This window comes from Watersipora subatra, chromosome 2 (assembly GCF_963576615.1).
Source record: "Watersipora subatra chromosome 2, tzWatSuba1.1, whole genome shotgun sequence".
NCBI classification, from domain to species: domain Eukaryota; kingdom Metazoa; phylum Bryozoa; class Gymnolaemata; order Cheilostomatida; family Watersiporidae; genus Watersipora; species Watersipora subatra.
The window spans coordinates 3,995,144-4,021,392 of NC_088709.1; the positions used below are offsets into that span (position 1 = coordinate 3,995,144).

Sequence of the window (26,249 nt, forward strand, 5' to 3'; positions counted from 1 at the left end):
AATGTGCTGGAAGAAATAATGTATTATTCTTGAACTGAAACCAGATCGTGGTGAAGGAGAAACATCGACTAGGAAAGGCTGATCATAAAGACTCCGTATAGGTCGCAACAAATAATGTCTACATTTACCAACAGTTAAAATGATTGTGCGAAAGTATTAGCATAGACAGGGTATACTACCCCATTAGCAATACAAGTTCATATCGTGGAGATGGCGTTTTAGGTATAGGTAGGCACGTATGGTTGTAGGTATGTATGTCGTCTCTTCATACCTATTAATGTGATTGTCAATGCATTCATATGGGGCCTAGAATGATGACCAATTTATACGTAAAACCTTGAAACTGGTGCTGTTAAGAGTTCCGGATACAGCCGTTAACTGCATGTATAAGAAACTCACAAGTCAACCTTCCCAAGCAATGACATCCATAGTCATAGGGTTTATTATATCTATGGCCATATCACCTAAAGTAATGTTGGTCAGAACTAGAGCAGGCTACCGAATGTTCAAAATCTGTTTTTCATTATCCGCTAAAAAGTGGCCTATTTGACCAGTTAATTGCAAGTGTTTGACAGCGTTATATTTGTTAGAAAAAATATATCATTACACATTCGATTGGAAAAAGGATATAAATAAGTTGAAAGACGTGTTGGCTGGAGGTATTGGTTGAAGAATAGCAGATTATTACAAAAACTAAGGTGAAAAGGCAGCTTGTTTGGCATAATCGATGACTCCACCATAATGATCCATTGTATTCAATGTTGCAAGGTAAAAGAAGGATAAGGCGTGGTCCATCTGAGTAATATTCAACTTATCCATCATGGACTGAAATGCACTAGCATGGGCTGTATCTGTGTGTTGTGATTTTCCAGCCTCAGCTATCGTCTTGATAGCGGCAGCCTGAACAGTTCCATTGTTGATTGCTTCCTTTGCTGAAAAAAGTTAATGAACTTCAGACTAGCCCATCACCAATAAAGAAATGGTACATTTACTAACAACATGAAATAACACCAACGTCTAGACTAAACACATTGAGCTGAAAGCACCTAATTCAATGGAGGCATGTACATGTAGTTTGGTGTGCAGCTATGTCTATGTGAAACTAAACATTCCGATGCGACATTAAAGCACACATATACCCTGAACATTTGGTAGACACTGATTGGTGACCACTTCAGTAGAAAGAAACTCTGGACTGACTAAAAACACCCTTTTCTACATCCATAGTTGATCAACATCCATAGAAGACGATACCTGCATAAATCACTGGTGTTGTTAGTAATTCTGTCTCCAATTCAATCTCTCGTTGAAGTTGGTACGCGTGCTCCTTTTCAATATCTGTTCTTAATAACAGTAATTTTAACTTTTTGTCAAGCACACGCTCCGGCAAGTAGAGGTTCAGGTAGTTGAAATATGAAACTGTTATTCCCCAGTTTTCTAAAGAGTAAAGGTATAATGATAACTATTGTGAAATCCAATCCGACCATGCAAACATCAGGAACTGATGTTATAGTGACATTGTGGATATCATTACTACACTGGGATAAATGGAACTCACAAAGAGCCATGCTTCACTCAAACTAATGCATATTCTAATAATATCATCACGCCTAATGTTGTTGAAATAAATGAAGATAGCTGTAAATTTACCCATAGACATAAAAAGAGCAGCAACCAGTATAATTTCAGTGTACAATCAATAACTAATAATACTAACTGCTCTCTTTAATCCTGTCTACTAATTGATCACTATGTGATATTTGTCATTGTGTACATTAAATTGTCAACAATGCAACAGGAGATGGCACCATGGCCCTGTATTTTTCAACCATTCCCTTATAATGGCGTCATATTAGAAGTGACGTTCAAATAGAGGGTGATGGTTTATTTTTGACTAGTTTGTGAGAATTTTGGAAAAAATAATTTAACCCTTTTATGAGCGAAGCGATGCTATGTCCTCTATATTTTGCACCTTCCTTCAGGCATTGTGCTTTCTCAGCATTTTTGTGAAATCGTTTTTCATATATGTCGAAGTATCAGACCGAATTAAACAAGGAACTACTTTGAGTAAAACATTAGATGAATACAGTACTAATTTTGATGGTGACGCTATCAAAGTTTTAAGGAAAAAAACCAAAAAGCTTTAGCGTTAAAAAACGGACTTCGCTACGCCATAACAAAGGCTGATAATGTGTCGCACGCTGTTCCTGAAGACTATTCTCATTGTTCATCTAAATGTTTTGAAGTCTTCAGGTCAGGTTTTCAACCAACTAAGGGACGAATCTGAAGACATTGGGTCAAATTTAGATCTTAGTGAATTCAAAGCAGTGTAGTTCTGATGATTGTGATAATCGATCCTCTCAAATACACCATCACTAAAACTATGGTAACCACTACAACAACAATGAAAGAATTAATTATTGATGTGAGGGAATCATTATTAGTACCATTTTGTAGACAATTTTTTACATATCACTTTTTATTATGGTACAAGAAGATCAAACATAATGAATGTCAAAGTGGCGGCCTAATAAAGGTGGCGTTCAGTTAAAGAGTCGTGCTGTATTTTCAACTCCTATAGTGGTGTTCTGTTAGCGGTAGTGTTCAAATAAAGGTGGCGCTTAAATAATGTACTGATTTGAGGTACACTGGAGACACGACCAACGAATCTGCTACAGAATCTGTAAGTAGTAAAAGTGCGCCTGCTGCCATGGTGTGATTGGCTGGCTGATTGTCAGTGAGTATGTTTTTTGTTGGAAGACGAAATGTACCAAAAGGAAATTTATGAAAAGGGGTTTATAATAGAAACGCAGTTGCTTTAAAATAATACAGCCTCAATCAAAATAAAAAATGTTTTAAAAATAAAATCATTTAGAAAGAATAGAAAAAACCTACAATTTATGTTACAGTTCTCATAATAAAAGTAACATGGTACAAATGTATAAGATGATTGTGTCGAACATCTGAAGTGTATTTTACAGAGATGTTATTGTAAGGATAGCACAAGCGTTTTTCAACGCATATTACTTTGACTTCAGGGTGCTTCAGCCTAAACTACAGACGGTCCCCAACCTATGAACGATTTACGTTCTGAATGATTTACGTTCTGAACGATTGTTCGTAAGGTGAATTTGTTCGTAAGTTGCTTCAGTGCTATACTTTTATTATAATTTATGTTTAAGGCCTATATAAGTATATTGAAGGTTTATATAAGTATGTTTAAGGCTTGTATAAGTAACCTGCATTGGTTTGTACTGAAAATTTTTTTAATGAAATGGAGAGAATAATGTGGTGGACGCCGGGCCATGACACTGCATTTCTTATTTATTGTATGTGTTGTCCTTTTTTATTATATCGTAGTTTTAATCGTTATGCTATCACTTATCGTCGTTGTCTTTTTTTGTATGTGTTGTCCTTTTATTATATCGTTGTTTCACTCGTTATGCTATTGTTATATCTGATATCCTGTCATTACACTATCACTTTTCGTCACTTATATTGTTGTCATACCAACGCACTAGCGGTCCTATTTATTCACATTGTTAGCCGGTGTTCCTACCGTTTGCCATTAGCTGGAACGGTTGATATTATTGTATATAAAGGAGCGCACTCATTTAGTTGAGCAGAGCAGATAGCCGTATGCTCCTCGGCTAGTGAAATTTCCTTCGCTAATAAAAAGCTGAATGAAACTACACGCACTCTCTTCTCTTTATTTATTAGTCTAGATCGCGCCAAGTAAAGGCTGGCAAATTCCTTTACAATATGTACAGTAAAAACAGAAAAGTTCTTGCGCACTGGAGATACGGTCACGCGCTTATGCACTGCAACGAACTGGGCAGAGGAAGGTGGATGCTGGGTGGTGCTTCTGAGTAGTGCCTTTTTCTGCCGCTAATACGTCGGTATTAGCGGCGGATATGCGTGCAGACCTGTTCGTATGTACCGTTGTTCATAACTCGAACGTTCGTAAGTAGGGGACCGTCTGTATTAGGAATATGTTCATTTATATGTCTACTATTATATCATCATGTATATGTCTACTATTATATGGTCATGTAAATGCATACTATTATATGATCATGTATATGTCTACTATTATATGATTACGTAAATGTCTACTATTATATGATCACGTATATGTCTACTATTATATGATCACGTATATGTCTACTATTATATGATCACGTATATGTCTACTATTATATGGTTATGTAAATACATACCATTATATGATCACGCATCATAAAACCTTTATTTGAACGCCATGGCACTTTATTTTTCAACGCTTCCCTCAGAGTGGCGCTTTATTAGAAGTGAGGCTCAAATAAAAAGTGGCGTAGGATTTTTCAAACACCCCGTCAGAACGTTGAGAAGATAAATTTAACCTTTTCACAGGCGAACCGAATGTTGCCTGTATTTTGCACTCTTCTTTTAAAGCTCCAACAAATTGCAACGCGGGCTATAAGATCATCGTTGGTTAATTGCAAGCAATAGATATCAACTGATAAAGACATGTATCAGCTTCCTCGTGCAAATTTATTTGCAAAATCTACAAGTTAGAAGTAAGTTAGCAAATTTCTTGCCTCCAAAAGGGTTAATGTCGCACCGCCCGAAGGATAGTGCAAAATATAGGCGACATTCATTTCGCCTGTGAATGGGTTAAATGTATTTTTTCAACATCCAGACGAGGTGTTTGAAAAATACAATGCCACCCTTTATTTGATTGTCATCTCTATTAAAGCGCAACTCTGAGGGAAGGGCTGAAAAGTAGAGCGCCATGGCGTTTAAATAAAAGTTTTATGGTATCGCTTTTTCTCCAGCCACAGTGGAGAAAGAAAACGATGTGTAGGATTATCTCTATTACACGTACTAGCACTGTAGCAGTCTAGTTCATCGTGAGAAATCGTCAGGTGTGTCGATAAAGCACAGATAATAAGTAGCTGCACAGTAATTTAGTGTAGATGTTAAAATGTCAGCCTACCGATCTGAATGTTATGGATTGGACTATCTTCGAAAGCTATCTTCTAACATAACCTTGAACCTTTTTGAGGATGGACCGGATGAACTCTTATTTTAGTAAAGTTACACATGTATTTTTGTTTTGTGTCATTTTAGACACCTAAAATATTTTAATTGTTTTCCTTTTGCAAAACAATCCTTACTGTTTAGAATAGAAGAGAAAGTCTCGAAGGTAAATTGGCATCGAAGGTGTGCGTTCTCTTTAACTCATTGTAAATTTAACGCAGTCATGGACCATTAATGTGATAAAAAATGAGAAAAGTTGTCAATGCAAATCAATAATACTACAGTTAGACTATTAAATTAAATTGTTAACTCGTATTTTTCCTTTTTGAAGGACCAATGGGGTAAGTTTGGGAAGATTTTGGAACGGATTAGGTAATTACAAGTACTTATTCTAGTGTTCCTATAACATAAACATTCTTGGACCGGATTGTTTACATTGTAGAATCTTCTATTGTATATGTCTGCTATTATAAGAGCAAGTTTCCATGTTTACACTGCGACACCTGCATGCATATTGAAAGCAGCATCCGCCTCTAGTTAACAGAGCTAGTTGTCTATTTCTATAAGAAATAATGACTGACGATAATGTGATCTAATCTCAAGACAGCTCACCAAACTTTTCATCCAGCGCGTCTTTCAGCAGATTCTCTGTGTATTCCCTCTGCAGAAGATAATCATCTTGAGTGATACGAGGAGCGCAGTTCCGTATAACCGTCAGAGCAACTGATTCGATGACTGTCTCATGTTTACCTGCATAGTCTTGCCATAGCTGACCAACGTCTTCATAACTACAATGAATACCAAAATGCCATAACAAAACTTATCAAATTTAAACTGCCTTAAAACACGGACAGCGCTATAAGTATGCATCAATGGAAAGGCTAAAGATGTTCATAACCGAATTTAATTGGAAGTTAAACATTGGTTTGAACACTGATTACATTAAATAATTTACATATATAGGTTTTATTCTCGACAAAGCATAAAAAATATTAAAAAAAATTGTTTCATAAAATATATGCAACAATATAATTGTTTCAGTTTACCTAAAGATAAGAATAAACCTTGTAAAATAAAAGAACAGAGTTTTTGAAGCTTCTACTGTGGACTATGTACTCGTCTCTAGGCAATCAAAAGCTCATGGTAGATGTATATGAGTGAGCAGCAACAAATGGTATGTTTTACCTGAAACATACCATATTTTTGTATTGTATGTCAAAAATATTGAAAGTATGACATATTGACTCTGGCTCTGAAGGGCAATACAGTCACAACTTGAGATATGAACGTCCTGACATATGAGAAATTTTAGATGCAAAGAGAATTCCGAGCTAATCTTTCCCTTGAGATACGAGAGTATGAGATAGTTTCCGATGCGGCCGCTAGATGGCCGAGTATGCAAGAGGGTGATTACAAGAACAGCATCACTCGGTCTTTCCTGTCTAAGCAAAATGGTTTAAAAAAGTCTGGCTAAAAGTGCCAGAGAAAGCGAGTCTAGAAGCCAGAAAAAAAAGCCAAACATGAAAAAATGAAAATGACAATAAAATTAGAACTATAATTAAATTTATTGTAAGACTAAAACATTTAAGTGCAGGCATAGTAAGACATTCACTTAAATATGAACTTAAACCAAACTTTAACAGATTTTATCAGAAAGTATCAGTATTTTTCTATCATTTGCCATCGTTTTTAATGCTTGAGGTGATCTGACTATCAGTGGTGTTTGATTGTGGTTCAAGTGCTTAAAAGAAGAATACATGCAAAATGATGTCACTAGTTGTTATTATTATGGTATTGTGTTCAAGTTGAAGCATTACAAGTCACTAGTTGTTATTATTATGGTATTGTGTTCAAGTTGAAGCATTACATGTCACTAGTTATTATTATTATGGTATTGTGTTCAAGTTGAAGCATTACATGTCACTAGTTGTTATTATTATGGTATTGTGTTCAAGTTGAAGCATTACAAGTCACTAGTTGTTATTATTATGGTATTGTGTTCAAGTTGAAGCATTACAAGTCACTAGTTGTTATTATTATGGTATTGTGTTCAAGTTGAAGCATTACAAGTCACTAGTTGTTATTATTATGGTATTGTGTTCAAGTTGAAGCATTACAAGTCACTAGTTGTTATTATTATGGTATTGTGTTCAAGTTGAAGCATTACAAGTCACTAGTTGTTATTATTATGGTATTGTGTTCAAGTTGAAGCATTACAAGTCACTAGTTGTTATTATTATGGTATTGTGTTCAAGTTGAAGCATTACAAGTCACTAGTTGTTATTATTATGGTATTGTGTTCAAGTTGAAGCATTACATGTCACTAGTTGTTATTATTATGGTATTGTGTTCAAGTTGAAGCATTACAAGTCACTAGTTGTTATTATAATGGTATTGTGTTCAAGTTGAAGCATTACAAGTCACTAGTTGTTATTATTATAGTATTGTGTTCAAGTTGAAGCATTACAAGTCACTAGCTGTTATTATTATGGTATTGTGTTCAAGTTGAAGCATTACATGTCACTAGTTGTTATTATTATGGTATTGTGTTCAAGTTGAAGCATTACAAGTCACTAGTTATTATTATTATGGTATTGTGTTCAAGTTGAAGCATTACAAGTCACTAGTTGTTATTATTATGGTATTGTGTTCAAGTTGAAGCATTACAAGTCACTAGTTGTTATTATTATGGTATTGTGTTCAAGTTGAAGCATTACAAGTCACTAGTTGTTATTATTATGGTATTGTGTTCAAGTTGAAGCATTACATGTCACTAGTTATTATTATTATGGTATTGTGTTCAAGTTGAAGCATTACAAGTCACTAGTTGTTATTATTATGGTATTGTGTTCAAGTTGAAGCATTACAAGTCACTAGTTGTTATTATTATGGTATTGTGTTCAAGTTGAAGCATTACAAGTCACTAGTTGTTATTATTATGGTATTGTGTTCAAGTTGAAGCATTACATGTCACTAGTTATTATTATTATGGTATTGTGTTCAAGTTGAAGCATTACAAGTCACTAGTTGTTATTATTATGGTATTGTGTTCAAGTTGAAGCATTACAAGTCACTAGTTGTTATTATTATGGTATTGTGTTCAAGTTGAAGCATTACAAGTCACTAGTTGTTATTATTATGGTATTGTGTTCAAGTTGAAGCATTACATGTCACTAGTTATTATTATTATGGTATTGTGTTCAAGTTGAAGCATTACATGTCACTAGTTATTATTATTATGGTATTGTGTTCAAGTTGAAGCATTACAAGTCACTAGTTGTTATTATTATGGTATTGTGTTCAAGTTGAAGCATTACAAGTCACTAGTTGTTATTATTATGGTATTGTGTTCAAGTTGAAGCATTACATGTCACTAGTTATTATTATTATGGTATTGTGTTCAAGTTGAAGCATTACAAGTCACTAGTTGTTATTATTATGGTATTGTGTTCAAGTTGAAGCATTACATGTCACTAGTTATTATTATTATGGTATTGTGTTCAAGTTGAAGCATTACATGTCACTAGTTATTATTATTATGGTATTGTGTTCAAGTTGAAGCATTACAAGTCACTAGTTGTTATTATTATGGTATTGTGTTCAAGTTGAAGCATTACAAGTCACTAGTTGTTATTATTATGGTATTGTGTTCAAGTTGAAGCATTACATGTCACTAGTTATTATTATTATGGTATTGTGTTCAAGTTGAAGCATTACAAGTCACTAGTTGTTATTATTATGGTATTGTGTTCAAGTTGAAGCATTACAAGTCACTAGTTGTTATTATTATGGTATTGTGTTCAAGTTGAAGCATTACAAGTCACTAGTTGTTATTATTATGGTATTGTGTTCAAGTTGAAGCATTACATGTCACTAGTTATTATTATTATGGTATTGTGTTCAAGTTGAAGCATTACATGTCACTAGTTATTATTATTATGGTATTGTGTTCAAGTTGAAGCATTACAAGTCACTAGTTGTTATTATTATGGTATTGTGTTCAAGTTGAAGCATTACAAGTCACTAGTTGTTATTATTATGGTATTGTGTTCAAGTTGAAGCATTACATGTCACTAGTTATTATTATTATGGTATTGTGTTCAAGTTGAAGCATTACAAGTCACTAGTTGTTATTATTATGGTATTGTGTTCAAGTTGAAGCATTACAAGTCACTAGTTGTTATTATTATGGTATTGTGTTCAAGTTGAAGCATTACATGTCACTAGTTATTATTATTATGGTATTGTGTTCAAGTTGAAGCATTACAAGTCACTAGCTGTTATTATTATGGTATTGTGTTCAAGTTGAAGCATTACGTGTCACTAGTTGTTATTATTATGGTATTGTGTTCAAGTTGAAGCATTACAAGTCACTAGTTGTTATTATTATGGTATTGTGTTCAAGTTGAAGCATTACAAGTCACTAGTTGTTATTATTATGGTATTGTGTTCAAGTTGAAGCATTACAAGTCACTAGTTGTTATTATTATGGTATTGTGTTCAAGTTGAAGCATTACATGTCACTAGTTATTATTATTATGGTATTGTGTTCAAGTTGAAGCATTACAAGTCACTAGTTGTTATTATTATGGTATTGTGTTCAAGTTGAAGCATTACATGTCACTAGTTATTATTATTATGGTATTGTGTTCAAGTTGAAGCATTACATGTCACTAGTTATTATTATTATGGTATTGTGTTCAAGTTGAAGCATTACAAGTCACTAGTTGTTATTATTATGGTATTGTGTTCAAGTTGAAGCATTACAAGTCACTAGTTGTTATTATTATGGTATTGTGTTCAAGTTGAAGCATTACAAGTCACTAGTTATTATTATTATGGTATTGTGTTCAAGTTGAAGCATTACAAGTCACTAGTTGTTATTATTATGGTATTGTGTTCAAGTTGAAGCATTACAAGTCACTAGTTGTTATTATTATGGTATTGTGTTCAAGTTGAAGCATTACAAGTCACTAGTTGTTATTATTATGGTATTGTGTTCAAGTTGAAGCATTACATGTCACTAGTTATTATTATTATGGTATTGTGTTCAAGTTGAAGCATTACAAGTCACTAGTTGTTATTATTATGGTATTGTGTTCAAGTTGAAGCATTACAAGTCACTAGTTGTTATTATTATGGTATTGTGTTCAAGTTGAAGCATTACAAGTCACTAGTTGTTATTATTATGGTATTGTGTTCAAGTTGAAGCATTACATGTCACTAGTTATTATTATTATGGTATTGTGTTCAAGTTGAAGCATTACATGTCACTAGTTATTATTATTATGGTATTGTGTTCAAGTTGAAGCATTACAAGTCACTAGTTGTTATTATTATGGTATTGTGTTCAAGTTGAAGCATTACAAGTCACTAGTTGTTATTATTATGGTATTGTGTTCAAGTTGAAGCATTACATGTCACTAGTTATTATTATTATGGTATTGTGTTCAAGTTGAAGCATTACAAGTCACTAGTTGTTATTATTATGGTATTGTGTTCAAGTTGAAGCATTACATGTCACTAGTTATTATTATTATGGTATTGTGTTCAAGTTGAAGCATTACATGTCACTAGTTATTATTATTATGGTATTGTGTTCAAGTTGAAGCATTACATGTCACTAGTTGTTATTATTATGGTATTGTGTTCAAGTTGAAGCATTACATGTCACTAGTTGTTATTATAATGGTATTGTGTTCAAGTTGAAGCATTACAAGTCACTAGTTATTATTATTATGGTATTGTGTTCAAGTTGAAGCATTGCAAGTCACTAGTTATTATTATTATGGTATTGTGTTCAAGTTGAAGCATTACAAGTCACTAGTTGTTGTTATTATGGTATTGTGTTCAAGTTGAAGCATTACAAGTCACTAGTTGTTATTATTATGGTATTGTGTTCAAGTTGAAGCATTACATGTCACTAGTTGTTATTATTATGGTATTGTGTTCAAGTTGAAGCATTACAAGTCACTAGTTGTTATTATTATGGTATTGTGTTCAAGTTGAAGCATTACAAGTCACTAGTTATTATTATTATGGTATTGTGTTCAAGTTGAAGCATTACAAGTCACTAGTTGTTATTATTATGGTATTGTGTTCAAGTTGAAGCATTACATGTCACTAGTTGTTATTATTATGGTATTGTGTTCAAGTTGAAGCATTACAAGTCACTAGTTGTTATTATTATGGTATTGTGTTCAAGTTGAAGCATTACAAGTCACTAGTTGTTATTATAATGGTATTGTGTTCAAGTTGAAGCATTACAAGTCACTAGTTGTTATTATTATGGTATTGTGTTCAAGTTGAAGCATTACATGTCACTAGTTATTATTATTATGGTATTGTGTTCAAGTTGAAGCATTACATGTCACTAGTTATTATTATTATGGTATTGTGTTCAAGTTGAAGCATTACAAGTCACTAGTTGTTATTATTATGGTATTGTGTTCAAGTTGAAGCATTTCATGTCACTAGTTGTTGTTATTATGGTATTGTGTTCAAGTTGAAGCATTGCAAGTCACTAGTTGTTATTATTATGGTATTGTGTTCAAGTTGAAGCATTACAAGTCACTAGTTGTTATTATTATGGTATTGTGTTCAAGTTGAAGCATTTCATGTCACTAGTTGTTGTTATTATGGTATTGTGTTCAAGTTGAAGCATTGCAAGTCACTAGTTGTTATTATTATGGTATTGTGTTCAAGTTGAAGCATTACAAGTCACTAGTTGTTATTATTATGGTATTGTGTTCAAGTTGAAGCATTACAAGTCACTAGTTGTTATTATTATGGTATTGTGTTCAAGTTGAAGCATTTCATGTCACTAGTTGTTGTTATTATGGTATTGTGTTCAAGTTGAAGCATTCCAAGTCACTAGTTGTTATTATTATGGTATTGTGTTCAAGTTGAAGCATTACAAGTCACTAGTTGTTATTATTATGGTATTGTGTTCAAGTTGAAGCATTACAAGTCACTAGTTGTTATTATTATGGTATTGTGTTCAAGTTGAAGCATTACAAGTCACTAGTTGTTGTTATTATGGTATTGTGTTCAAGTTGAAGCATTGCATGTCACTAGTTGTTATTATTATGGTATTGTGTTCAAGTTGAAGCATTACATGTCACTAGTTGTTATTATTATGGTATTGTGTTCAAGTTGAAGCATTACAAGTCACTAGTTGTTATTATTATGGTATTGTGTTCAAGTTGAAGCATTACAAGTCACTAGTTGTTATTATTATGGTATTGTGTTCAAGTTGAAGCATTACATGTCACTAGTTGTTATTATTATGGTATTGTGTTCAAGTTGAAGCATTACAAGTCACTAGTTGTTATTATTATGGTATTGTGTTCAAGTTGAAGCATTACAAGTCACTAGTTGTTATTATTATGGTATTGTGTTCAAGTTGAAGCATTACAAGTCACTAGTTGTTATTATTATGGTATTGTGTTCAAGTTGAAGCATTGCAAGTCACTAGTTGTTATTATTATGGTATTGTGTTCAAGTTGAAGCATTACAAGTCACTAGTTGTTATTATTATGGTATTGTGTTCAAGTTGAAGCATTACAAGTCACTAGTTGTTATTATTATGGTATTGTGTTCAAGTTGAAGCATTACAAGTCACTAGTTGTTATTATTATGGTATTGTGTTCAAGTTGAAGCATTACAAGTCACTAGTTGTTATTATTATGGTATTGCGTTCAAGTTGAAGCATTACATGTCACTAGTTGTTATTATTATGGTATTGTGTTCAAGTTGAAGCATTACAAGTCACTAGTTGTTATTATTATGGTATTGTGTTCAAGTTGAAGCATTACAAGTCACTAGTTGTTATTATTATGGTATTGTGTTCAAGTTGAAGCATTGCAAGTCACTAGTTATTATTATTATGGTATTGTGTTCAAGTTGAAGCATTACAAGTCACTAGTTGTTATTATTATGGTATTGTGTTCAAGTTGAAGCATTACAAGTCACTAGTTGTTATTATTATGGTATTGTGTTCAAGTTGAAGCATTACAAGTCACTAGTTGTTATTATTATGGTATTGTGTTCAAGTTGAAGCATTACATGTCACTAGTTGTTATTATTATGGTATTGTGTTCAAGTTGAAGCATTACAAGTCACTAGTTGTTATTATAATGGTATTGTGTTCAAGTTGAAGCATTACAAGTCACTAGTTGTTATTATTATAGTATTGTGTTCAAGTTGAAGCATTACAAGTCACTAGCTGTTATTATTATGGTATTGTGTTCAAGTTGAAGAATTACAAGTCACTAGTTGTTATTATAATGGTATTGTGTTCAAGTTGAAGCATTACATGTCACTAGTTATTATTATTATGGTATTGTGTTCAAGTTGAAGCATTACAAGTCACTAGTTGTTATTATTATGGTATTGTGTTCAAGTTGAAGCATTACAAGTCACTAGCTGTTATTATTATGGTATTGTGTTCAAGTTGAAGCATTACATGTCACTAGTTGTTATTATTATGGTATTGTGTTCAAGTTGAAGCATTACATGTCACTAGTTGTTATTATTATGGTATTGTGTTCAAGTTGAAGCATTACATGTCACTAGTTGTTATTATAATGGTATTGTGTTCAAGTTGAAGCATTACAAGTCACTAGCTGTTATTATGGTATTGTGTTCAAGTTGAAGCATTACAAGTCACTAGTTGTTATTATTATGGTATTGTGTTCAAGTTGAAGCATTACATGTCACTAGTTGTTATTATTATGGTATTGTGTTCAAGTTGAAGCATTACAAGTCACTAGTTGTTATTATTATGGTATTGTGTTCAAGTTGAAGCATTACATGTCACTAGTTGTTATTATTATGGTATTGTGTTCAAGTTGAAGCATTACATGTCACTAGTTATTATTATTATGGTATTGTGTTCAAGTTGAAGCATTACATGTCACTAGTTATTATTATTATGGTATTGTGTTCAAGTTGAAGCATTACAAGTCACTAGTTGTTATTATTATGGTATTGTGTTCAAGTTGAAGCATTACATGTCACTAGTTATTATTATTATGGTATTGTGTTCAAGTTGAAGCATTACATGTCACTAGTTGTTATTATTATGGTATTGTGTTCAAGTTGAAGCATTACAAGTCACTAGTTGTTATTATTATGGTATTGTGTTCAAGTTGAAGCATTACAAGATCAAGCGCACTTTTGCTTGATCTGAGCGTTTTAACTGCTATCAAGTTTTGTTGATTTTAATCTTGAAACATCCTGGCAGTCAGATTACGTCAAACATAAAAAACAATCGCAAATGATAGAAAAATACCGACTTTTTGATAGAATTTACCAACAATTTTGGGCGAGTTCATCTTTAAGATAAACTTATTTAAAGTTGATGTTAAAGAGTGTCATAAAAGTAATTGTATTGGGGTCAAACCTCTCTCACACCCCGCTGTTAGCCGCTACAGTCTGTCTCGAAGGTATGAACTTCATACAGTACTGTACACAGTACTGTACACAGTACTGCACACAATAATGTCACATTGTAATGCAGATGTAACAATACCGCTGATCAGGTATTGGTTACTTTATGAGCGAAGGTGAATTAGAACAACTAAAAACATGTTTTTTATCGTGATATCTTGTTTTTAAGTTGCTTTTTAAAGAACGAGAACAGAATAATTTGTGGTTAGTTATTTAATATAAAAACCTGAATGGATTAAGCTTGCATCTCAAAGTATTACTGTAGAATATTAAACGTATAAACAACCATGCTGCAAGGACCCTGTGGTATGTTGCTGACACCCTGTGCAGGTACCGGAGTTACCTACTTGAGATGATAGTAAAGCTTGATATCAATGGACAGGTCTACATTGTCTCTGGTGAACATTCCTATCTCATTGAACTCCAATGTCCTCACTGTGCGATCAAGATAGACAAACTCTTTGTCAGCCCCGAGAATATAGCAGCCATGGTCGTATACCCTGTCTGTAGCAACTTGACCTGTCGACTTTGTTCTAACCAGTGCAAACTGCAAGGCAACATACCTAGATGAAAACTGGTGGACGCAACCAGTGCAATACAAGCAGCGTTTAAACATAAGACATGCATACAGACATAAGATAGTCCTAGAGACATAAGATAGTCCTAGCGACATAAGATAGTCCTAGAGATATAAGATAGTCCTAGAGACATAAGATAGTCCTAGAGATATAAGATAGTCCTAGAGACATAAGATAGTCCTAGAGACATAAGATAGTCCTAGAGACATAAGATAGTCCTAGAAACATAAGATAGTCCTAGAGACATAAGATAGTCCTAGAAACATAAGATAGTCCTAGAGATATAAGATAGTCCTAGAGACATAAGATAGTCCTAGAGACATAAGATAGTCCTAGAGACATAAAATAGTCCTAGAGGCATAAGATAGTCCTAGAGACATAAGATAGTCCTAGAGATATAAGATAGTCCTAGAAACATAAGATAGTCCTAGAGACATAAGATAGTCCTAGAGATATAAGAAAGTCCTCGATACATAAGATAGTCCTAGAGATATAAGATAGTCCTAGAAACATAAGATAGTCCTAGAGACATAAGATAGTCCTAAAGACATAAGATAGTCCTAGAGATATAAGAAAGTCCTAGAGACATAACATAGTCCTAAAGACATAAGATAGTCCTAGAGACATAAAATAGTCCTAGAGGCATAAGATAGTCCTAGAGACATAAGATAGTCCTAGAGACGCAAGATAGTCCTAGAGACGTAAGATAATCCTAAAGACATAAGATAGTCCTAGAGACATAAAATAGTCCTAGAAACATAAGATAGTCCTAAAGACATAAGATAGTCCTAGAGACATAAGATAGTCCTAGAGACATAAGATAGTCCTAGAAACATAAGATAGTCCTAGAGACATAAGATAGTCCTCAAGATAAGATAGTCCTAGAGACATAAGATAGTCCTAGAGATATAAGATAGTCCTAGAAACATAAGATAGTCCTAGAGACATAAGATAGTCCTAGAGATATAAGATAGTCCTAGAGACATAAGATAGTCATAGAGATATAAGATAGTCCTAGAAACATAAGATAGTCCTAGAGATATAAGATAGTCCTAGAAACATAAGATAGTCCTAGAGATATAAGATAGTCCTAGAAACATAAGATAGTCCTAGAGACATAAGATAGTCCTAGAGATATAAGATAGTCCTAAAGACATAAGATAGTCCTAGAGATATAAGAAAGTCCTAGATACATACGGTAAGCTGAAATACCTGGTAGTAGGAGACATAGCTGAACTGTATAGGAAAAAGAACAATACATAAAACACTGAAGGCTGCTGCCACTGATGCCAGGATGACGTAGCGTTTCGTTCGACTTCGGCTACAGCAGCACTGCAGAGAACTCCTACAACAAGATGTAGTTCAAGTAGAGAGAGAATGAATCCAACAGAAATACAACAAGACTTGCCATCGTCAGCAAACCCTGATTATAGTTTTGTTAACAAGTCTCCTGTAATAATTCAGTGAAAATTCAAATGACGACAACGAAGCACCATGCAAACTGAAAGTAAACTTCTCATCAGTTCACTTCACCAATTAAGTTCAAAGGCTGCATATACAAGTACACGCGTATACAAGTACACGCGCATGCAAGTACATGCGCATACAAGTACACGCGCATACAAGTACGCGCGCATATAAGTACACGCGCATACAAGTACACGCGCATACAAGAACGCGCACATACAAGAACGCGCACATACAAGTCTAACTCAAACACCAGCTTAAGAGCAATCCACAAAACTAGTAAAATCTGCCATGGGATCGAATGGCTGGCAGTGTTCATGCAATTGGTAATAGACTTATTCATTTCTCTTGATTAATACTTTTATGCAAATAGAAGGTCAAGTAGAGTTGCTACTTTAACAGCATTCTACACACTGTACATCATCAACTTTCTCTAAGTCAAAATGGTTAAAAATTTTAATGTCTCACCAGGCCCGTATTTTCGGGGGCGGCTGGCCGGCTGAGCCACCCCAACTTTCTAGAAATTTTCGGCGGCTAAGTACAGTCAAACTCGGATAACTCGCCCTTGGATAAAGTGTAAAATTTCATCTCGAACACTTGGTTAACTCAAACGGATTTGTTTGGTCCGTTCCAGCGCAATGATAAATTGCTTTAGATAACTCGACCTCAACATCATTAACTCGGACAGTTATTTGCCCAACGGCTATGAAGACTGTTTTTATCGCTGTAGAATATCACTTTATTCCAAGCCATAGAAATAAACATCAACTTTTAGTAGTTCTTAAGCGTCATTATTATCATCGTTGGCAAAATATTTTTGTTAACGACTTTTTATAAAAGTTTGCAAAAGGTCAAGTTTTATCAAAAAATCGCATGGCAATGGCCCATCAAAAGCGTAGAAACCTTTGGATGAACTTAAAATAAAATCGGCAAAATTGATCTTTGTTAAAACGCTCAAAAGATGTCTTTTCTTCTGAGCGTTTTAACTGCGGTCAAGTTTAGCCTATTTTAATCTGAAAACATCCTGGCAGTCACATCGCCTGAAACAAACAAATCTCAAATAATAGAAAAATACAGTCAAACATGGATAACTCGAACTTCACGGGACCGAGCGAAAGTGTTCGAATTATCAGAGCATTCAAGTTATCAGAGCACTGTCACAAGTCAATGTATTTACTTATTTATTAGTAGATACATGTACATATACAAACTACAATATAAATAAGTTTAAAAAGTTTTTATCAAAAAGTATAGAGATTTTTCTATCACTTGAGATTGGTTTGTTGTTTGAAATGATGTTATTGCCAGGACGTTTTTTAGATTGACATTGGCAAAACTTGATCGTTGTCGAAATGCTCAAAAGAAAAGACATCTTTTTTTTGAGCGTTTTACCCACGATTAATTTTGCCGATTTTTCATGAAGTTTATGCAAAGATTACATCACTTTACCTTGCTTCCAAAGGGCGATCGCTAAGCGGATGTTTGGTATAAATCAAAATTTACCAAACCTTTAGAAAAGTCGTTGACAAAAATATTTTGCCGACGGTGGTAAAAACGACGCTTATGAATTACGAAAAGTTGAGGTTTACCTCTATGGCTTGGAATAAAGTGATTTTCTAAAGCGATAACAACCGTTTCGGTAGCCGTTGGGCAAAAAACAGTTCGAGTTAACAGTGTTGAGTTCGAGTTATCTATAGCAATTTATCATTACGTGGGAACGGACCAAAGAAACCGTTCGAATTAACCATGTGTTCGAGCTATCCGTGGGCGAGTTATCCATGTTTGACTGTATTTATACTTTCGGATAAAAATTTTTAAAACTTTACATGAGAGGCCCTACATGAAAGAAACCTGTTGGGGGGGGGGCTTACACCGACCCCCTCCAAACCCCCAGATGTTCATAACTAGTCGCCTAACGTTTGCCGCCCCAACTCGCAACCAGAGAATACAGGCCGGTGTCTCACGCCGAACTTAACAGAGAAATCTAAGTGGGAGTGTTGTGTGAGCATCCATGAAATGAATACAATTTTTATAGTTATATGAGCAGGTTTGCATTGAGTTACTTGATTTTTATTGTAACATTATATTCGTTAAAATATTACAAATGCAATAGCATTTCACAGTAAGAATTCACCAAGTTAGGTGTATAGTATTTCCAATAGCTTCAAACACGTTGCATTTGTTGCTGAATAAATTAGCCGATCGGTAAGAAGAGATATTCAGCTGCACACTAAAAAGCTGCCTTATAGACTAAAAAGCAGCAGCACACAGCATTTTCTTTCCTCAAACGGAACGATCGACAGAGGGACAATCATTCAGAATAGACTTCAGAATAGAATAGGCGGTTCAGAATAGATTTCTATACAGGTGAGCGCTCAGTGGAGTGCTCCAATCTGGGTTAACTATTCTAAGATGTTTGCTGTAATTCTCACTAAAATAAACAATTTGGCCAAAAATATTAGTTTTATGCCTGCCAAAGCATCATTCCCCAAACGTAGTGGTTCTTCACCTGGATTCGATCGATACCTTTTAGGGTTCGGGGAGTTGGTACCATAGATATAGTAAACCCTAGATTGGCGACTAGCTATTATTACAATGGAGCAAAAGTGAGGCCTATAATTGGCTGTTGTTCTCACGACGTTACGTCGCAGTGATGTGCATTACGGCAACAGAGCCTTCAGCTGAGCAATGAGTTTAGTAGTGAAAGCATGCTTGTTCTACTAGTTTGTAAGACATAAACGTTACAATAAGACCAAATTCTTGGTGAAATGTCATCAGAGGAGACTACAACATTCCAGGTATGTGAACCCACAATAAAAATTTTAAATACTTGGTAAACTTAACCTTTGCACATGTACTATATCATTGGTTCACATTGTATGTTACTACTGGAAACAAACTAACTACCAACTCAACTGAACTTACTTGTCTTATCATGGTCTCATAACAATGAACATACTTTTTTATGATTATTCTGAATTGAAAGTGAAGTGAATGAATGCTTGGAACTATCAAAAGAAAGAGTTTCTAGACTGATTACAACAACACATATTACAAACGTGTCTCTCAGCTGATAGGGTTGTAATCTAGCTTGGCATGATTGATCAAATGCCTTTTTTGTCTCATTCCAAGTAATGTGATGATATTTATTCTAGTACATGTATGTATTGTTAATGTTTAGGCTAAGAAAAAGTCAAGCCACAGCTAGTGCTGTGCCTATGGATGTTCAAGCAATCCTGAGAAATGCCTAGATCTGGCATTTCACTGCTTTCCAAACGAGAAACGAGCTGAAACTCGTAATGCTTGGGTAAAGGCGGTGCAAAGACAGGATTGGACTTCAACATCAAGCTCTGTATTATGCAGTGGATATTTTCGGAAAGACTGCTACAAGGTTCCACCAGGTATTGGAAGAAAACCAATGCTAAAATCTGACGCAATACCTACAATATTTACAGCTTATCCAACCTACCTTCAGCAACTGAAATGCTGTAAAAGACGGAAACCTGTGAAAAGATGGACGCCAACCATAAGAACAGAAAGCCTGCCGAAATGTGGAAGAACATCTCAGACAGCAGCCAGAACCAAAATACCTGACCTTGAAAATACTACACCTGGTGATACTACTATCCATGACGATGAGCAACCTGCAGCTTCGGACAATCAGGACACACCTACAGCCTCGACAACGAGCTGCCGACATGGTGGTAGACCTAAACAGCCTGTTGTCACAGGTATCTCAATATTAAAAAGAAGAATCAATTAAAGCAGAGGAATAGGATATAGGAATAATTTGATCACAATACTGAAAAAGGACAACAAACTTAGCAATATAGAGCTTACATCGATGGATATATGTCTAAGAGAATTATTGTCAAATGAGACCACAAACAAAGCTAGAAAGACTAAAACGACTTACAGCAAAAAGGTAAAAGAGTTTGCCATAACATTGTTCTATTATTCTCCCAAGGCTTATGAATACCTGCGGACACAATTTACGTTGCCAAAATCATGCACTATCCGATCATGGTTTGAAACAGTAGAGTGTCAGCCTGGCTTTTTGACAAATGTCATCAAGAATTTGAAGAATGCCATCCGCAGATAACTGCTTCTAAATCTCATTTGATTCATTAGTTTGTTATTAGTTTAATTTCTATTTGGTCACTCTTTGTATTATCAATGATATAGAAGCTTCTCAATCATTGATATTATCCATTACCATGTGTCTAAGATTCTTGCCTTTCTCAGTCAAAACTAGTTTTATATATTATCAATAAAATATGCGGTCTCACATGAACAAACCATGGAAAAATTGAGCAGTTTTTAGTGTTAAGTCAATAGGAGTTCATAGATCAGCTGATTCGCTTTACACATCACCATGACGTTGCGTCATGCTAATTATAGGCCTCACTTGTTTTGATTATTCGCATATCTAAGGTTTACTATATCTACGGTTGGTTCGATCAGTCAGTCTCAGGGGTTCGGTGGAGGTCTCTCAAAGGCAACAGCATAGGTCACATCGATTTGAAAGGTCATGTCTTTTTGAAAAAATACGTAATTTTTGTGAGTCCGTGCACTATATTGATTTTGTTCTTCGAACAGTGATATTAATGCTGAGTTAATTTGGTACACCAGTCCAACATACACCTACCTATGGCACCAGTCCAACATATACCTACCTATGGCACCAGTCCAACATACACCTACCTATGTCTTGAATGTGAGTCCAACATATACCTACCTATGGCACCAGTCCAACATACACCTACCTATGTCTTGAATGTGAAAAATCACATTTTATTTTTCAATAAAGAAGAGTTTGATGAAAGAGCTTTTACACTGGTGGGGTCCAGAGCATCCAACAAAGTTAAGAACCACTGGTCTAGCAGAACTAGATTGGCTAAAATCTCCAACACTCGTGGATCGACTACCAAAGTATATTAGGTTTCTTAAATTTACTAGCTCAATGAGAGGGCTTAAACTCACAGGAATCCACCGCAGTGGTGACTGCTGCCTTCACTGGCTTCCACATCCGAACCGTTTACTGAAGTATGTCCGTCAGGAGTAGTATTGCTGCTGCTCATCTCCGCTACAGATGGATAAATGGGTTGTGTATTAATTTATACACAACCCGACGTGACTGAACACAGAGTTCCAAGAGCTTATATACACAGTTTCGTCAAGTAAAATGTAAGAAAACCAAGGATGCCTTTTCGCTTGAACAAAACACTCAAAAATCATATAAAACAAACTGGAAAGCAAACAATTATGTTAATTTAGTGCTATACTCTCAATATGATGAATATTTCGATTACCGGTTGGAAGATGATGAGCAGGCACTATTTAGTAACTAGCGAACATAGTCCCTCCAATTGTTTACATATAATAATACTACTTGCAAGACAGGCGGCTAGCAAGCAGTGGGTAATTTTCAAATCAACTCATTCCGCACATCAGTGACACAAGTGAATACATGCTCACCGACAGCTCTGTAGCCTGGAGGAGGCTCATCCCGACCATGCGGTATATCTCTCTGCGTAACAGTTGTCACTTCCTCTCCGAAGGATGTCTCCGTAACAGTAGCCTCTCCAGCATTGATACGTGTTACAGCCATATGATAAGGAGGAGGATCGGGGGTGTGCCTGCCCTGAGGCTCACCTGCCATGTCTGCCAACTCAATGTGAGATGCTGTGGAGGAGGATAGCGGTGTAAATTTTTATGTCTTAACAAGATGTAGACAACAATGTTTAAACATGGACATAGGGTTATGCTTGAGTAGTAAACTTAATCTGCGTATCGCTGAAGAGCCTTAGTTTTGAGGGACAAGTGTTATTGAAACAACTTTTACTAGCACAACAAAATGAGAAACGCTAACAGTCTAAAGAATTTGCTTAAAGAAGAAACAGTTAGCGGACATAAACAGATCAGAAAAGTTATTTATTACAGATTTTACAAGTTCAAGCTGGTCAGGTGTCAGCAAAATCTGAAGGAGCAGCAAAAGCGGTGAATGTGAGCAAAGAAGAAACGTTGAATAAGGGTATGTGAGCCACTAACCAGACGCTGCGTCAGATTCTAAAACAAAATGTGAGGCGTCTAAAAATGCTGTAGACTCATCAGCAGAATCCATGGATGATTGTGCACTAGCGGTGTCATTTCCCACCTCATAACCTAGCAACCAAATGCAACCATAGCAACACATAAACGGCAAGCGACAAACAACACGCTATCACATCGTTGAAGGACAAATCTGGGCATGCGAAAGTCTTATAATCATTTTAAGACACCAAAGTTTTAGTAGATTTTGAAATAAGCTGATGTTAGATGTCAATAGATGTTAGTATGTTACAAAATGTGTTAGGACTTCATAAAAAAAGGCTCCAGTTGAAGTTTATTGAATGCTTCACGCCTCGCATCTTAGCCCTGTCCTGGCCGAAAAGAGTTTTTTAAAAACTGAAAACACAAGCTGATTTCTGTATTTGTTTAGAGGAAGCAGAATTCACTGTATGCACGGGAGTAACTTCAGCATAAATGCTAGTCTACCAACTAAGGCTGCTCCAAAACAGACCAATAGGTGAGCGTAATAAGAAATCTGGTGCATAACAAATTAAACACAACCAGAAAGCAACTGCAGCGAGTGATTCATGCTCACCCCTTCTGGTAGGAAATCCCAAACCGCTGTAAGAGGGAGGAGAATCCGGGTTTGCTGTCACTGCATGCCTGGGAGACTCTGGGTGTGATGCAGACAAACTGGAAGAAGGCGAAGCTGAATCTTCCCTGGATTCGGGTACAAAAGGAGAATTTCTCGCTATTTCATCCGCTTCATTTTGCTCGCTCTCTGACAAGTGAGGAGATGACTGGTACACATCTTGCTCTATAACAGCAGACATACGAGACAAATTAACAAGATATTCCCAAAACCTATCACATAATGAGGCGTAGAGCTAACACTATCACCTTCCAACAACCTTACCGGTTCACGGCTACAAGTCAAATCATTACTATAATGAAAGAGCAGTAAGAAAAAACAATCGCAAGGGAATCAAAACCAGATATTCGGGTTTGAAGCTAAACATGCTACCGTTGCACCACTAGACCGCCTTGCTGCGCCACGGAATAATTATGCATGTAGTTATTACACGTGATGATTTCTCAAAAAGCATGGGACTGACGTCGTATTAGTTAATTACAAAAAAAATGAATAATGGTTACCACATTCTATTAACCAGTTATATTGTCACTCATCAACCAATCATATTGAGCACCTCTGAGGAGCAGTACAAACTCAACACACCCAGATTCTGTCAACAAGGAGTTACAAAAAAGCGTATTTTTACTAAACTAGGGACTTATTTCCGAGCAACTCTAATCAGAGACCCAAATAGAAAAACCCAGCCATACCTGATACAAAAGCAGTACAATTTAATACTTAAGTTATGTAGTGCCTTAGTCAAGTCAACAGCATTAATAAAAATATAGGTCTGCTCATTGAGACGTCAACTAGCAAAGCTTTTAACCCGCACTTGCAATATCGAAATAAGATGTGTACACAAAAAGAAAAAAATACATCTACAGCTTCAATGGCAACTCTGACAATAAAGTTAACACGATGTATAAGTATAAGACTCGAGCTAGTTTATTCTTTACCCTCAGCATCCTGATCTACGTCATCGACTGCTGTCTCCTCTTCCATCTCTAAAAGCATTACGTATTATATATAGCCAACCATGGCTGACATCCATTAGTCATGCGTACTGCAATATCACAGCGAAACATGTCTAAAGAGTTAAATATCTACTCAACTTCCCTGCGATTAGTTAGAAGTAAACTTTATCAAGAATCAGAGCTAAAGCCGTCATATATCTGGGAGTAAACATGACATTACTAAACTGTTAGTGATGATAGATAAGTCTTAATACCAGAGCTAAATAATTAAGTAAAAAAGCTTTAGGGTCCGAGCATTTAATGAGATGAACAGATTTGTCCAAGTTCCATGTCCTAGCTTTTTACAAAAGCTATAGTGCTTGCTTATTACTTAGTTGCGCCTAGAAACTTTAGCCTTGCCAGCCAGACTCAGAAGAAGCAAGATCATGGACAATTGATATGCTTTGGGCCCTTCCCACTCTTGCAACTCTACTGATAGTTCATGGACTCACTATAATAAAAAAGCTACGAGTTTGGGAACCCTGTGTGCGTAACTATAACATTCAGAACACATCTATTAATGTGCAGGCTACAAAGTTAGGTATGTCAGCACATCAAATCCGCAAAAAATCTGTCATTTCAAAAGTTAATACAATCTATAGTTGCTATTGTTGGTGGCATCCCTTAATAATTGTTATGTTTAGCAGTGGTCTGTTTATTGGGGTTTGTCCCATGAAAGAAAAAAATTGTGAAGCGTTATTAAGAAACATGAACTTTTAATCTATAACTACATGGACACGGCGATGATAAGTTAAATTTACGAAATAAAAATGCAGTAACAGGTAACGTGTTTGCAATACAAATGCTGATGCAATACAAAAACCGCATAATGATAAGCTTACATGTATCTATATACCACGGATCTATTGCGCTCAATACTTTGACATATTTGTACAAGCATTTGAAGGCACAATTTGGTGAGATCACAAACATATTTGGAGACACCATGTTACAGAGACGTGACAAGTCAGTTGACCTTTCATTTTATCAATGCTAATAAAAAAACTTGTTTTGTTGAATGTTATAATGAAAATATTCGTACAAGCTGAAGAGCATACTTTTTGTTTTCGTGATATAAACACGCATTGCAGTCTATTTCATAAATATTTTTGCATACGCCGACTAAATTTTTTCTGTTTATGTGTATTTTCCAGTGGGAAACAGTAAACTCGTAATGCAGTAAACTCAACAAACTCATTTTATTGTTTATCTTAATTCTGTGCAACAATAAGAAACATGGCTTGTTCTGGCATTATGACTGAACTAAAATATTTTTGGATTGGCTAACCTGTTCACAAAGTAGACATATAATCAACTAGCTAACCTGGTCTCTGTTCTTTGTGCTATGAAAGGCTTGTTCCGCCTTGTTTACTTGAAACTTACGGCTACCTCAAAGCTTCAACCTATAATATAAAGGCATTGGATTAGCTATGCTGGAAGTTTTTAGAAACGTAAGTCTCTTGTATCATTCTCCATCTCTCTTCACATCTACCGTACCCATTTGTGCAGACATTTTGGTGTATGTAAGAACATGCATGATGACATATTTACACGTTGAATGACAAATAGTGAGCGTAAAATATAGCAATTAATATTATTAGCTGTTGTAGATCAGGTTATCGCGGCATAGACTGAAGTAATGTTTGTTGAAAATTTTAAATTTACGATGTATGGGTAGGCTTTAGAGTCGTCTGCATCAGCATTAACGACAGAAAAACTGGAATGTGTTGTATATACTTTAGAGTTATTTTCTCACTATTGTATCGGTATTATGTTCGCATACTTTGCCTGTCCCACTTTGTGTTTCCTGTCAATAAAGAGTTGCCTGTTCCCTATAGCATGGATGCATCATGTTTATTAAACTCATATTTTATCAGAAGCATCCACCAACAATACCACATGGTAGCCAGTACTAATATTACACCATGAGAGCTTTTGAGTTAATCTCTTGCTAGGAAGCCTTTTTGGTCTAAACCTCTTTCAATCGACGCTAAATATGGCAAAGTTTAATCCACCGGCAGTATTTGACTT

The 26,249-nt window shown here is 35.1% G+C and overlaps 1 protein-coding gene across 1 annotated transcript; it reads right to left on the minus strand.

Annotated features, from left to right (window-relative positions):
• Window positions 1–25,623, minus strand: LOC137387394 (uncharacterized). Its single transcript, XM_068073807.1, has 11 exons — window positions 25,543–25,623; window positions 24,162–24,209; window positions 23,167–23,388; window positions 22,572–22,685; window positions 21,999–22,205; window positions 21,504–21,606; window positions 16,266–16,398; window positions 14,823–15,022; window positions 5,635–5,810; window positions 1,255–1,437; window positions 1–932 (listed from the first exon to the last, which is right to left on the minus strand). Exons 2-11 carry the CDS (start codon window positions 24,205–24,207, stop codon window positions 694–696), a joined length of 1,623 nt encoding a protein of 540 aa, XP_067929908.1. The 5' UTR covers window positions 24,208–24,209; window positions 25,543–25,623; the 3' UTR covers window positions 1–693.
• Window positions 25,624–26,249: the final 626 nt, after the last annotated feature.

What these genes read in the sequence shown, in the direction of transcription:
- LOC137387394 (XM_068073807.1), bottom strand. Translation starts at nt 24,207, where the DNA reads ATGGAAGAGGAGACAGCAGTCGATGACGTAGATCAGGATGCTGAGG. An exon ending in CACCACTGCGGTGGATTCCT is followed by an intron (nt 16,399 to 21,503) that starts GTGAGTTTAAGC and finishes ATCTTGTTGTAG; the next exon opens with GAGTTCTCTGCAGTGCTGCT. An exon ending in AACACCAGTGATTTATGCAG is followed by an intron (nt 933 to 1,254) that starts GTATCGTCTTCT and finishes AACTTTTTTCAG; the next exon opens with CAAAGGAAGCAATCAACAAT.